Source organism: Fukomys damarensis, unplaced genomic scaffold (genome assembly GCF_012274545.1).
Source record: "Fukomys damarensis isolate Sample0158 unplaced genomic scaffold, DMR_v1.0_HiC HiC_scaffold_12, whole genome shotgun sequence".
Lineage (NCBI taxonomy): Eukaryota > Metazoa > Chordata > Mammalia > Rodentia > Bathyergidae > Fukomys > Fukomys damarensis.
Genome location: NW_022900924.1, coordinates 18,563,381 through 18,578,196, shown reverse-complemented (window position 1 = coordinate 18,578,196; position 14,816 = coordinate 18,563,381). Strand labels below are relative to the sequence as shown.

The window sequence follows — 14,816 nt, the reverse complement described above, 5'->3', positions numbered from 1 at the left end:
CCCAGCACTGGGACACTGAGGCAGGAAGATTATGAACTTAAAGTTGGCTTGGGCTACATAGTGAGTTCAAGGCTGGCCTGTACCACACAGTGAGACCTTATCTCAAGACAAAACAAAACAAACCCTAAGAATAATGGATTTAGAGTCTGTCTCCATTTAACATTACCAAACAATGTGTTATGGCTGTGTCTAGATGTCCCCCCAGAGCCTCATGTGGTCACAGGTGGGCTTTACGGCGGTGGCTGGAAGCTGGGATTAAGGGTGTGTAATTACTAAACCAGTCCACTGATTGGCTTGGCACCCTCCTAAATCGGCAGCCCAGACAGACTATAAGAGAGACGCTGCCAAGCCCCTCTGCTATGCCCTCCTGCCTTGGAGCCAGCTCATCATGGACTGAAAGCTTACAAACTGTGAGCCAAATAACCTGTTCCTCATCTAATTTTATTATTATTTTTTTTTTTTGGTACTGGGGATCAAACTTGGGTCCTTGCGCTTGTGAGGCAAGCACTGGAACCACTAAGCTAAATCCCAGCCCGTCTTCATTTAATTCTGAGTATGGCTATTTTGTCTCAGCAATGAGGGAAGTAACTACAACATAGTGTTTCTAAGTATTTTTGGAAAATATACTCTTTAAATATATTCATAATATTCTATCATATCACCTATGACCACATCTTTAATCACTTCTCAATCATTTGTTTATATGATTTGCAATTTTTGATATAACATTGTGATGAGTCCATGGCCATACCACCCTGAACTTCCCAACCTCGTCTTATCTCAGAAACTAAGCAGGGTTGGGCCTGGCTAGTGCTTGGATGGGAGACATTGTGATGAACACCCTTATCTATAAATTTTCAACAAGGCTTATTAGTACTTTAGGATAGGGTCAAAGAAGTAGCTTATTGGGTCTAACAGTGCTGCACATGGTTTTAAGGTTTTATCTACCACTCAAGAAGAGCTTGAACGACCAACAGCACGGTATCATGTAATAGTAGACGATGAAACAAATTCAACTAAAATCTAGGCATCTTACCCATCTCAAAATGTCACACCAAAGCAGTAAGATATATGACTGGAACAGAAGCCAAATTCAAATTCTTTCTAAAATCCCTCAGCTGTTGAGCAGTAAGAATCCAGTAAACTGCTTCCCATGAGTTCCACAGTGTTGGGCTGAAACACAGCTCCCGGGTACATCACTTGCCCGGCGCACACAAGACCCTGGGTTTGATCCTCAGGAGAGCAAAATGAAAAAGTCTACAGCAATTTTCCAAAATAGTTTTTTTTAAAAAAAGTTAAAGAGAAAAAGTACCAAATGACCAAAAATTTTTTATTTGACTAAATTCTGACTCATGCATGAGCATGACAGTCTTCCCTGTTTATTAGACTTTGGCAATAAAAAAAACCAAGCAGCCTTGTACAGAACAGTGAAAACGCCAAGGACGAGGGTAGGCTACAGTTTCACTGTAGGATAAATATATATATTTTTAAAAAGCCTTTCTCTCATTGGCCTTACAACTCTCAGTTCAGGTCATTAAATAGAGCCAAGTTTTCAAAATCATTTCTTTACTTCTCCAAGATCTTCAATGCTGTCATCATCCACCTATAAACACAAATAATTATGTATCATGAGCTGTGACATCAAAAAACAAACAAAACAAACTTGCTTTGAAAACTATCTCAGAGCCAGGGATTCAGCTCAGTGGCACCGCACAAAGTCCTGAGTTTGATTCCCAGTACCAAAACCCCCGAAAAATAACTTTTTCTACTTGTGCACATGTCCCACATACTCACCTCTGACCATTTTTCCTGAATGACCTCAATTATGTCGTCTGTAAAGTCCCCCTGAATGATGATCTCATCCTCCCCTGTTACTGAGGCACCACAGGAGAATTTTTGAGCAAAAAATCTTTGTGCTTCTTTAAGATCAATTTCTGTTGTTTTTTTTTTAAAAAGAAAGAGACTAATTAGAACTATGCATCAAAGATATTTGTTCTATTTTGAAATCTAACCTGCATTTTAAATTCATGAAACAGATGGTGGTAGTGGGTTTCTTGTTCCTTTTAGAATAATTACGGCTACCACAGATAGAGCTCTTAATTCCAATTTTCAAGGTAAAAGCTCAATATATTAAAAATAGCAGTATCCATACTGTCCCAGCTCACAACAGTTAAGAACAAAATGAATCCAGTATGAATTACCTGCAGGCATTACACACACACCTCCAAGTAGGAATGGGGTTCTTTTGTTTAAACTCCTTTTACAATGGAAAAATGCACAGCAGAGAATCAAGTCTTGATACTGAAAATATAATCCAGTGATGTTTTTGTTTGTGTTGTTTCATGAAGAGACCTGGATTTGTTTTGTTTTGCAGTTTACTAAGGGCTGAGCTCAAGGCCCGCTGAGTGCCACGAAGGCCTGTCCCACTGAGCTCCAGCCTCAATTGAGATCTGGGTTTAAAATCTCCCACATCTTTACACCGGCATCACCATGCAGTCAATGCCACCTGGAACTGAGGGCTCTGAGTAGGACAGTCTACTGCCCATGTCCCCACCCCAAATGTCATCCCCCTTGTGGGAGGGGACAGGCCACCTTGCAACCTCCTGCCCTCAAACCTGCAGAGGATGGAGCGCAGCACTGGCAGGCTTCAATAGGAGGCAAACCCAGCCTTCCCTGTCCTACACAAAATGTACCCAAACAAGACTCCCAGAAAGGAAATGTCATACTATTGCATCCTACAAAAATTCTACATTTCTTCTGCCAGGTGTGGCAACACACGCTTGTACTCCCAGCATGCAGGAGTCTGAGGCAGGAGGAGGAGACAAGGTCCCAAGTTCGATCCCTGGTACCAAAAACAAAACAAAAAAACAAAAAAGTTCTAAATTTTTCCAGAATATGATTTTAAAGTTACAATTAGAGACACAGGCCAAAAGTGGTGGTGTGTGCCTCTAGTCCCAGCTGCTTGGGAGATGACAGAAAGGAGTCATTTGAGCCTGAGATCACTCTGGGCAACACAACAAGACTTCCTGTCGAAGATGGGTGTGTGTCTGTGTGCATGTCTGTGTGAGAAAACACAGAAACGCAGAACTTCATTTGTATATTCTTAGCAAAAACGGGCCTGTAAAGTTTTGTAACACCAGGTAAAAGGAAGCGAGCGAGAGAATCTAGCTCACACATATGAAACATATTTGGCTTCCACCAGTGCAAAGCAAACAGAAGCCTGAACTCACCAAAAGTTGCAAGGCCACACACTCTTGTCACATATTTCTTCTTCGCTCTGGGAATTTTGGCTATCGTAACCTTTTGTGGTACAGTCTTCTTCTTCTGTTTTATTTGACCTCTTCCACCTTTATTAAGAAAGACTTTACATTAATTGTTTCATTTTTATCATCATTATAGGATACTGTCTTGAAACTGCTCAGCACTGCAGGAAGGCCCGAGGATACAAAGAGGACTAGAACACAGTCCCTGCCCTCTAGCGATGCTCTGTCTAATGAACCACACCCCCCAAAAAACCTTAACTACAACCACCTCTGGAAATAAAGCACTACCCTAGATTTACAGAGGAATGACTCAATCTGCTTCCAGAGGACAGAAAAGGTTTCCTAGGAGAGGTGACATCTAAGGTGGGTCCTAAAGAATAAGGGCTCAGATGAGGAGAAAGGATATTCAGCTGAGCATGGTGGCGCACATCTATAATCCCAGCATTCTGTGAGTCTGAGGCAGGAGGATCATGTTTTGCCTGGGGAGCAACTCTGCAAGACTACCTCAAAAAATAAAGGGCTAGGGATACATCTCAGTGAGAAAGCCTGGGTTCATTTCCCAGTGCCACAAAAGAAAAAAGAAAAAGGATTTTGTTGTAGGGAAATGAAACAAGTACAGGGACTGGGAAATAAAAAGGCATTCTATCTGGTAACTACATCTGTCGTCACTGAAGGGTGTTTATGGATGTGTAGCAGATGAAGCAAAGGACCACACAGCAGTCAGCAAAGACTCAGAACATCAAGCGCTGTATTAGACTGGATATTGGAGGGGAGAAGCCATAGAAAGGCTGCAGGAATGACGAGACTACATCTGTTTTATTACAATCACTCTACAGTGAAGAGACTGGATCGGCGAAGAGCAGGTCCATTAGCAAGGCCACTGAGGTACTGCAAAGCTCTGGCAGAAATAATCAGAATATAAAACCAAACACGACAACAGTAATGGCTACCACAGGATAAAGAGGAGGAGGAGGAGAAAGAAGAACTCAGAGCTGATGAAAGGGGGCAAAAAGGGTGACTAAGATGGTTCTCAGGTTTTAGGCTCAGAAAACAAGATAATTCATGTCATCACTACCAAAAATGGGAAAGTGAAAGTCAATTTGAGACTCAGTGACTCGAATTTTGGAAGTGCTCTGCTTGTGGTGCCTGGGGGACCGTGCATACGCCAGCCTGCAGACACGGGTCAGGCAGATTGGGAATCACATGGGTACTGCGTAGAGAAGGTAAGGATGGGACAGAATCACCCAGGCGGGTCTTGAAGAACAAGTGTCTTGGTGAAGGCAAAGAGTAAGAGGAGATGGGACAGAATACTGGGAAAACCCAGTTTTAAGCAACAGAGGAAAGAGAAGTCTACACAAAGAATTAAGGAGGAGTGACAGACAGGAGACCTAAGAAGGACGAATGCCACAAAAATCAAGGAAGCGCACTCTTCAGGAGAGCGTGCCCAAATGCTCTTTTGACATAGTGCTTACCAAGCTACTGTAGGTTTGTATTAGGAAAGTTTCACGGAGTTAAAGTCAGGTTAGGTCAGACTGCAGTGAGAAGAGAAAGGGAGCAGTGAGCCTCGTCTTGGTAAAGATATTGGGCTGAGAAGGGAGGAATTAAACACAGATACAAGCCCTCTGAAGAGATGAAACATGCAAAATCTAAACCAGGAGAGGTGATACGTGCTTGTGATCCCCCACAAAATAAGATGCAAAATCCTGAAAATCTTCATAAGCTAACTGTAGTTACAGAGACACAGGAAAGGTGAGATCCACAGCATGAGGAATTAAATTTTAGAAGCAGGAGATAAAATATGCAATGACTATAAACCCAAGTTTTTTAGCTATTGGAAGTAGTGATAAAACAATACACAGAACTCTAGATAGCTGGTTATACTTTATATACACAGAGAGCGAATGAGAATGCTTTCTTAGGCCTGGTTTATAAATAAAGGATGAATCATACCAAATCCAATCATGATACTAAAAGTTAACTTTATGATGACACGATATGGAATTATAGTAAATTTTTTTTACTTTGGGAACTTTTAGAATTTCTTCTATCAGAGGGAAGGTATGTTTGTATAAATCAAGATACAGATTTAAGTCTTACCTCTCTTTTGTTTTTTCTTCTCTTCTTCTTCTCCTACTGATCCTTGACCTTCACTAATTCCAGCTTCTTGTTTGGGTGAATTTTCTAGACACAAAAATGAAATTGAAGATGATGAACATCATTTCATACTGTTAACTAATCACCTTTGAACAACCTCATACCCAAACAATCGAGAATGACATTTGTGAGGCAAATGATCACACTGCCGCAGCCCTATCCAAACCTAATTCTAAAATCATTCTATGGTCTGTACATGTACTCCAAAAGGCCAGTGTTGAAGGCTTATTTCCAGGGTGATATTACTGGGAGGGGTGGAACCTTTGCCCTCCATGGGGAAGGCGGGACACCCCAGCCCACTCATCTTCCAAACTTCCTAGCACTATGGTGTGTAGGTCCACTCCACCAGATGCACGCATTGTGATGAGCTGCCTCATGAGAGGCCCAAAGCAACAAGGCCAGTGATCATGGACTGAACCCTCTAGAACTGTGAGCCAGAAGAAACCTTTTCTCTATGAATAATTTCAAGTATTTGCTAGAGTGACAGCAATGTGACTGACATAGTAAGTGATAGGACTAGAAAAAAGCCTTTGATAAGGGAGGATTAGGGTTTCCTTAGCCACGGGAAGCAGCACAAGACACTCAGGTCCTACAGGTGCAGCCAACACGCTTATCTCAAAGAGCTCTTCCTCCCCTATCCCCTCTCCAGGGGCCTTGGCGGGCCAGGCCCAGGCCCAATAGAGACTGATCACAGTACCAGGCTCTCAGCCACCCTCGGCCCATAAGGCCTCATTGGGTATACAGGTTTGTGTCATGAAGTAAGATGAAAACTGAGCAGCAGAGTAGGCAACACAGGACGCCCTGTGGTAGGCCTGGGACAGCCTAGGCTTTCCCTTGTCCTGACTCCACTCCACTTGCCAATCCTGCAGGAGAAGTCATTAGTCTCAGCACCTCCAGGACATCTGTCCTCCACCGCCTGCTCCACTCCTTTCTAGGTGCTGGGACCAAAACCCTAGATGCTCCCTTTTTTCCACACTTCACACCCAGTACCTCAGGAAATTCTGCCAGCTCCACCTTCAAAATACATTCAACATCTGACCACTACTCGCCACCTCCATTCCCTGCCACCACAAGGGCTTCCTGCCAGCTTGCCCTACTTTTCTGTCTGCCTCCTCTGCATTCCTTCTTAACCCACAGCCACAGCCATACTGCTGAAACTCTTCGGCTCAAACCCTCCATGACTGTCTTGCTCAGTGAAAGCCAACACTCGGCCTCTGTGACTTCACATCCAGTTCTCCTTCCCGCAGCTGAGTGGCTCCATCAAAGGCCCTCGTTGCTTCTTTCTTTCTTTCCTTTTCTTCATGGTGCTGGGGATTGAGCCAGGCTCCCTTGCAGGGTAGGGAAGCACTCCACTGTTGAGCAACAACCCCTGCTCCCACTCTGCTATTTCTAGAATTTACTGGGTAAGCTTCTGCCCCAGGGCCCTGGTATCCACCTAGACATCCATGTGACCCATTCCTTGTTTTCCAAAGGTCTTCAATCAAACAGTATCTTAGCAACATCACCTCAGTCCACTAAATAAAATTTCACGTACCCTCCTCCCTTTCCAGCTTATCCTCTATATACCTTTTATACATCTGATTTGTACTCCTTCTAGAATATAATTCCTATACAGTACATCTTTTACTCATCGCTTTAACCTCAAAACCAAGATGTGCAGCACTTTAACATGCTCACAATGAACATGCACATATTATTTGCCCCTAAATCTTTTACTGTTTTTCATAGCAAACTGATACTTAGATCTACTGTCTCAGAGACTTGAAGGATCCTAAAGTTATTAAGAGATTAATGAAATCTGTGTCCTACTAAAGGAGAACTATCGTTGTCTTTAAAATAATGCTATATATGCACTGTTTCAGATTACAAGCTTGATAAGAGGAAAAGAAAGGTTCATACCTACAGTGAGTTTTGCAAATTCATTTGGAAAATTCTTCTCTAACCACTGTCTACATTTAGTAACATCAGGCATATATTCACAGTACTGCAAGAAGAAAAGAAAAAGAACAAGTTCATTCAAGAAAACGTTTTCAAATGATACAGTTCAATTAAAAATCATTTCCTAGGGCCAGGGATTTGGCTCAATGGTTCTGCCACCTGCCTTCAAGTGCAAGGGCCTGAATTCGAACCCCGGTACCAAAAAGAAAGGATTAGGCAGCTCCTAATTGCAGAATGTCTCGCACATAGTCTACATTGCTCTTTTCCTCTGCTCAGATGTGTAAGTTTTAGCTTTAAGGTTACTCTTGTTCATCAACTTAGTCATGAAATCCATGCAAAAATTGAAAATGTATGGCCAAATGCAAGTACAGTGGCCTCCGCCCATGGTCCCAGCTACACAGAAGGCAGAGGCAGGAGACTGGTTTGCACCCAGGGGTTCAAGCCCAGTGCAACACAGAGACCCCTATCCTCAATTCAACTCAAGCCCAAAATAAACAAAACAAAACAATAAAAAGCTAAGCAGGCCAGGCGTGGTGGCACACACCAGTAATCCCAGCACTCAAGAGGCTGAGACAGGAGGATAGCTGTGAGTTCGAGACCAGCCTGGGCTACGTAGTGAGCTCCAGATCAGTCTCAACCACATGGTGAGACCCTGTCTCAAAAAAAAAATAAAAGCTAGGCATAGTGACACACTACATGTAACCCCAGCACTATGGGCGGTCATAGAAGCATTCTAAACCATAGTTACTTCCAGCATTCTGGGGGGGATGGGAGGAGGATGCAAGTTTGAGCTCAGCTTTGGCAACTCAGCAAGACTCTGTCTCAAAATAAAAAGTGGGCTGGGATGTGGCTCAGTGCAAAGGCCCTGGACTCAATCCCCAGTACTGCTTTTAAAAAAAGTGAAATTCTACTATCAAATGATATAGAATGAAAAATAAAAAAGAAAGCTTAGGTTAGCTCTAAAACAGAATGACCTCCAATGCAAACATTATTAAAAGAGAAAAACATTTAAAAGGACTTACCTCTGTTGGTAATGAACAGACTGGGGAAACGAAGAAAAAAAAATGATTTAAAATGTTAAATATATAAACAAATCCAAGGTTCATTATTACATTTGACACTTCTACTTTTCCCTCTAATTTTTCTCTACCACCTTTCAGATGCCACCTTCAGGGTTTTTTTCTTTTTTGGTACCAGGGATCGAACTCAGGTCCTTGCACTTGTGAAGCAGGTGGGGAACCACTGAGCTAAATCCTGGCCAGCCTTCTCTTTTTGAAAGGGGAAGGCAAAGGAATAAGGAATGTGCCTCTGTCACCATTTCTATTTTTCTCTTTAGCAAGTACTCTATTAGATGGTCTTCCCTGCTCTCTACACACACCAATATTAAATGTCTGCCAGAAATTATATTCAGCACGGTTTTAACAGGTGTATTTCCTCTTTCCCTTGTGCTCAAACCCAATTAACTTTTAACTTGCTGGCTTCACAATCATAATCTCTTTCCCTGATTTTCTCTTCCTAATTTATGCTCATTGTTTTAAAGGCAAAAGGTCTTACTTGCCTCGTTGCCCAGGCTGGCCCTAAGCTCCTGGGTTCAAGTCATCCTGACTCAGTGTCCTGAATAGCTGGGGCTGCAAGCAAGCACTCCTTCACCTATGTCACTCATTTAAACCCTCACTAATTTTTAGTCTCACTGGAGCCTGGCCAGCAAACCTGCATTGCTGGTGTCTTCACATAACCTCTCTGCTCAGAAGCCTTCAGCAACTCAGCATTCTCTACTATGAAGTCTCCCACAACCTGGCCCCAAACCACGCCTCTCCCGTCATGAATCACATCGCAGGGCAGCTGTAAGGCTGGCAACCCCTCTCTATCCACATTACTTTTCTATCTCTCTAGCTTTGCTCCTTTGCTTGGCACATGCAGCCACCTCACCACCCCCATGCCTGCCTGAATGCCACCTTTCCTCCAAGTCCCCACTCAGCTGGGGTGATCGCTATTAAGTCCTCTTTGTTTATTTGTTTTGTTTTTTGAGACAAGGTCTTGCTATGTAGTCCAGGCTGGCCTTGAACTCTAGGCAATCCACCCGCCTCAACCTCCCAGGTGCTGGGATTATATGTGGGCGCCACCAGCCTGGCATCCCACTCTTCACTGCTGCCCCCATCTGCTGCCAGTCTCGCCATCTTCTTTTCAGCCCTTGCCTACATCCAGCAGGTGTAAACTATGTGCAGACAAAGGACCCCTAACAATTTTCAGTCCTCCTCAGAACTTAGTCCAGAACTTTATCCATCAGAGCTACTCAGTGATGCTTTTACAGACTTGGTAAACTGTTGATTCACTATAATAGGAACCATGATTTCTTACCAAGCTGGCTAACAAAGTTCACCGTGTTTATAAAATGGTAAAGTTGGAATCTAGAAGGTAGCATCTAAACTCATATCCACTACTGCTTTGTTCAGTGAAACATAGGCTGTTTTATTTTATTAATTAATTTATTTATTTATTCACCAGGCGTGGTGGCGCATGCCTATAATCCCAGCACTTGGGAGGCTGAGGCAGGAGGATCACTGTGAGTTTGAGACCAGCCTGGGCTACATAGTGAGTTCCAGGTCAGTCTCAACTACATAGTAAGACCCTGTCTCAAAAACAATTTTTACAGGTGTGCACAACAGAAGCCTGTATTGTATTATTCTGTACAGTGCTGATTAGGTAGAAATGCATCTTTCAATTCAATAGCTTCGGCTCCGTAGGGCTACTTTATTGACCCCTTGAAGTCACAGGAATCTTGTGCTGGATTCACATAGGTTTTCATATGCACAGAAAACTGTCTTGTAAGAATACAGCCAGGTGTGGTGACACACCTGTAATCCAAGCACTTAGGTGGTTGAAGCAGTAGGAGCACTTCAAATTTGAGGCCAGCCTGGGCTATACAGTGAGTTCAAGGCCTGCCTGAACTACACAGTGAGACCCTATCTCAAAAAAACCAAAAATAAAACGGAAAAAGAATACAATTCCCTAGGTGTGGTGGTGCACACCTATAGTCCTAGCTATTCCAGAACCTTACTTAGACAGGAGCATCTGAAGTTCAAGGCCAGTCTAGTCAACTTAACAACAATTTCTCAAAATTAAAAATAAGGGCCGGGGATTTAGCTCAGTGGTCTACTGCCTGCCTCACAAGTGCAAGGACCCAAAAAGGGGGGAAAAAACACACAAGAGGAATCTATACTCTATTCTAGACATCTTGTCGAAATACATGTCAGTCAGGTGTGGCAGCGCATGCCTGTATTCCCAGTGCCTTGGGAGGCCGTGGCAGAAGAATCACAAGTTCCACTTTAGATTGGATAATTTAGTGAGAACCCCGTCTCAAAGAAAAGCCTCAAAAAGGCTATGGATGTAGCTCAGGGCAAGGAACTGCATTCAACCCCCAGTACCACAAACAAATAAATGTACTAATTTTTTTTGCATCCTTAGTCATGCTTTATAACTGCAGGTCCAGAGGCTGACCTATCTACACTTGACACAAATGAAGCAGCTTCTCTACATGAACTCTGCTCTGCTCGCCTCACTCCGCAAGCATCCCAAGGTCCCTCTCGTTCCTTAGGGCATCTCTCTTCGTCTCCATTTCAGACCGTTAGCGCCGCCAAGGCCAATGGTGCCAGAGCTTTATTTCCTGACCTCTCTGCTGCCATTTTGACATACAGTGCTTAGATTCTTCTGCCCGGGTAGACAAGTTCACTATTCTGGGAAATAAACCCACACCTCACCTCCAGACATAATGAACCTCACCATGCCTCTCCTACTTTTCAGTTCTCTCAGTTTAGAAATACATAGTTCATCACAAATCCTGAAATGTGTAATCCTTCTGCCTCAGCCTTCCAGAGTGCTAGATCATAAGTGTACACCAGCATATCCAACTTTATTTTTTCTTTCTTTCTTTTTGAGACACAGTTCGGCCTTGTGATCCTCCTTTAGTGAATGTGCTACTATGCCCTGTGAAATTTTTTTCTTTTTTTTTTGAGACAGGGTCTCACTATATAGTTGAGACTGATCTGGAAACTCACTAGGTGGCCCAGGCTGATCTCGAACTCACAACGATCCTCCTGCCTCAGCCTCCCGAGTGCTGGGATTACAGGCGTGTGCCACCATGCCTGGCTATGTGCAATGTTTATTAATCCCTCTCAACAGTGCTCTGAAATAAGCTTTTCTGCTACTTCCATTTTATGAAGGAATTGGCCAAGGTTACAGTCAGTAAAAGTCTAAAAAAAAAAAAGACAGCCAGGATTTAAACTCAGATAAAGGCTGCAAGTGTAACTCAGCAGTAGAACACTGCCTAGCACGCACAAAGCCCTGGGCTCGATCTCCAACAATACAAAACAAATATACTCAGACTTCGACATTAGCGGTCTGAACCCTGAAGGCATGTTTCCTCTGAACTCACCCTACCCTACCATCTTTTGTTTTACTCCAAATCAGCCTTCTGTTCCAATCACTCCTTTGTCTCTTTCCTCCCCTGAGATAGCAATATTATGCTCCATATTGTTCTTAAAAATCCTTCACCTTTCAAGTTCTATCTCAGTTAAGACTTATACAAACCTCACTTCCTTGAAAACTTTCCCACTTCCCTCTAAACAAAGGTCCCCAAACCCCTAACCCATATGGTCAATACCACTTCACTCAGAATTTAACACTCCCTAGTGCTTCTGACACACCTGGACTTTATGCTCCGTGGGGAAGAAGTCCATCTTTCCTTATCCTACTGCCTACAGTACCAACACAAAATAGGGAAGGAAATTAAAATACACCTTTCTCACAATGTTTAGGGATTTCTCTTCAACATAAAATTTTGGTGGAGTAGATAGACTATTTAGTGTAATTTTTCAAAGGCCACTTTGAGTCAGGAAGATCACAGCCCAAACCACTTAGACTTCATCTCAAAATAAATAATAAAAAGGGCTGGAGGGCCAGGGATTTAGCTCAGTGGTTCTGCTGCCGGCCTCACAAGCGCAAGGAACAGAGTTCAATCCCCAGTACAAAAAAAAAAAAAAAAAAAAAAAAAAAAAAAAAAAAAAAAAAATTAAAAAAGGGCTGTAGATGTAGCTCTGTGGCAGCTCTGGGTTCAATCCCTAGTACCTCACCCCCCGCAAAGCCATCTGAGAAGTGACATAAGCAACTCAATAGCATGATTTTCATATACTGTATTTCATCAACTCTAATTATTTTTATATTTTTAATAGAGCTACATCTTATAATTAAGCAATGTCCATCGAACTGATATCATTTTTCCCCACTAGGAAATATCCATAGTGCATTTTATAAAATACAGTCTCAGGGGCCAGGAATTTAGCTCAGTGGTTCTGCTGCCTGCCTCACAAGCAAAAGGTCCTGAGTTCGATCCCCAATACAAAAAAAAAAAAAAAAAAAAAAAAAATACACACACACACAATCTTAGATTTAATGAAACAGGATACAAAGAACAACTGTTTAATTTCTGTGGTACTAAGGATTATATCTAGGGCCTTGTACATTCCACACAAGTAATCTACCAGTGAGCTACATCCCCAGCTCCAGAATAATAGTTCTTTTTTGTTTGTTTGTTGAGGCAGGGTCACTATGTAGTTCAGGTTGGCCTTGAACTCACTATGGAGCAAAGGATGCCCTTGTACTTGCAGTGATCCTCCTGCCTCAGCCTCCTGAGTGTTGGAATTAGGTGTGTACTAGCAAGCCTATCAGAATGGTTCCAAAATACATCTGACAAACAAGATGAAAAATCATAATGAACGACCATACTCTAATAATAATAACAGCATTTAGAAGACTAGGTTCTTGTGATAGTTAACCCGGGTACATCTGATTTAACATGTAATCTTCTTTCTCATCCTATTTATCTTAGAAACAGACTTTAACCTTAGAGAAATCAAGTAACTTGCCCAGGGCCACATACCTGAGTTAGCACTAGTCAGGATGCAAATACTGGCCAATGACTCCAAAGGCCAAGAATATAATTGACTATGATGTAAGACAAGCAAAGCATGATGGTGCACATCTGTAATCCCAGCACTCTTGGAAGCTGAGGCAGGAATATCACAAGTGTGAGCTTGGCATGGGCAATTTAGCAATTTAACAAGGTCCTGTCTCAAAAAAAGGGCTGGGATTTAGCTCTGTGGTTCCGCGACCTGCTTTACAAGCACAAGGTCCAGAGTTCAATCCTCAGTACCCGCTCCAAAAAAGACAATTGTCATATGACTCAACTCAGCCAAAAGGCTGAGGCAGGAGGATAGCAAGTTAAGTCTTACCCAGGCAACTTGGTGAGATCCTATCTCAAAAAGAAAAAAAAAAAAAAAATGCTGGGGATATGGCTTAATATGAGTGCCCCTGGGTTCCAGTACAACAAATAATAACTATAAAAATAAAATTTTTAAAAAATTGAAGGTACAACACACTAATTTTATTTCATTATCAAGGATACTCAATAAACGAGTCACTAATTTTAGCCTGTCAGTACTGGGGATTGAATCCAGGGCCTCAAATTGAGCTACATCCCAGGCTTTTCCCTTTTTATTTATTCACTCTTCAGTCCTCAGCACCTGAAACATGTCCAGCACACAGTTAAGTGTGCTAAAAATATTAATGAAAAAAAATTTACTTGCCCTTTTACTGTCCTGTATCTTCAAAGCTTCCTGAAAGTTTTGAAAAGCAAATAAAATAGAAACTTGAATTGAAATTTTCCTACTGAAAATGAGGAAATATACTCAGGAGGGAAAATTGGGTGGTGGTCTATGCCTATAATCCCAGCCCTTGGGAAGCTGAGGTAGGATAGCTTCAAGTCCTCCAAGGCCAGCTTGAACTACATAGCGAGACCCTGTCTCAAATAAACAAACCAAGGGCCGGGGATTTAGCTCAGTGGTTCCGCCACCTGCCTCACAAGCACAAGGACTAAAGTCCGATCCCTGGTACAAAACAACAACAACGACAGAAAAGACTTTCCTGAGGGTGTCCTACTTCTCACTCCAACCTCATCTCCACTTCTTCACCTACAGTTTACTCTCCCCTACTCTACTTCACAGCTGCTCAGTTCTCCTCAGAGATGCACCAGCTTTCCCTTCCCCCTAGGGTGCCATCCCTCATTTCCTCCTCCATTCTTTGCCATCCCTCAGGACTCACTATCTTCCAAGAAGCCCCCCCTTTTTTTAAACTCGCCACATGAGCATCTGACTTAAATAATCTATTTGCACATCTCTAGTTCAACTGGATTGTAAGCTCCCCCAGGCCAAGTAGCAAGATACAAATCACAAACTTCCTCTTCACTGGGGCACCCTTTTCAACGAAGCCTTCACAAAAGTAAAATGGGTGACAAAAACTTAACAGGACAGGCTGCGAATTTAGCTCAGTGGTTCCGCCAACTGCCTTGCAGGGGCAAGGTCCTGAGTTCGATCCCCAGTATCAAAAAAAAAAAAAAAAAAAAAAAAA

General features: G+C 42.6%; 1 protein-coding gene across 1 annotated transcript in view; it reads right to left on the bottom strand.

Annotated features, from left to right (window-relative positions):
- Positions 1–1,290: 1,290 nt before the first annotated feature.
- Positions 1,291–14,816, bottom strand: part of Denr (density regulated re-initiation and release factor) — a 14,550-nt gene continuing 1,024 nt past the window's right edge. The window contains exons 3-8 of the mRNA XM_010604351.3: positions 8,378–8,397; positions 7,317–7,401; positions 5,361–5,444; positions 3,231–3,347; positions 1,795–1,934; positions 1,291–1,603 (exon numbers count right to left, since the gene is read on the bottom strand). Of these exons, the coding sequence (XP_010602653.1) occupies positions 1,559–1,603; positions 1,795–1,934; positions 3,231–3,347; positions 5,361–5,444; positions 7,317–7,401; positions 8,378–8,397 (491 nt within the window). The 3' untranslated portion in view covers positions 1,291–1,558. The remainder of the gene's footprint in view (positions 1,604–1,794; positions 1,935–3,230; positions 3,348–5,360; positions 5,445–7,316; positions 7,402–8,377; positions 8,398–14,816) is intronic.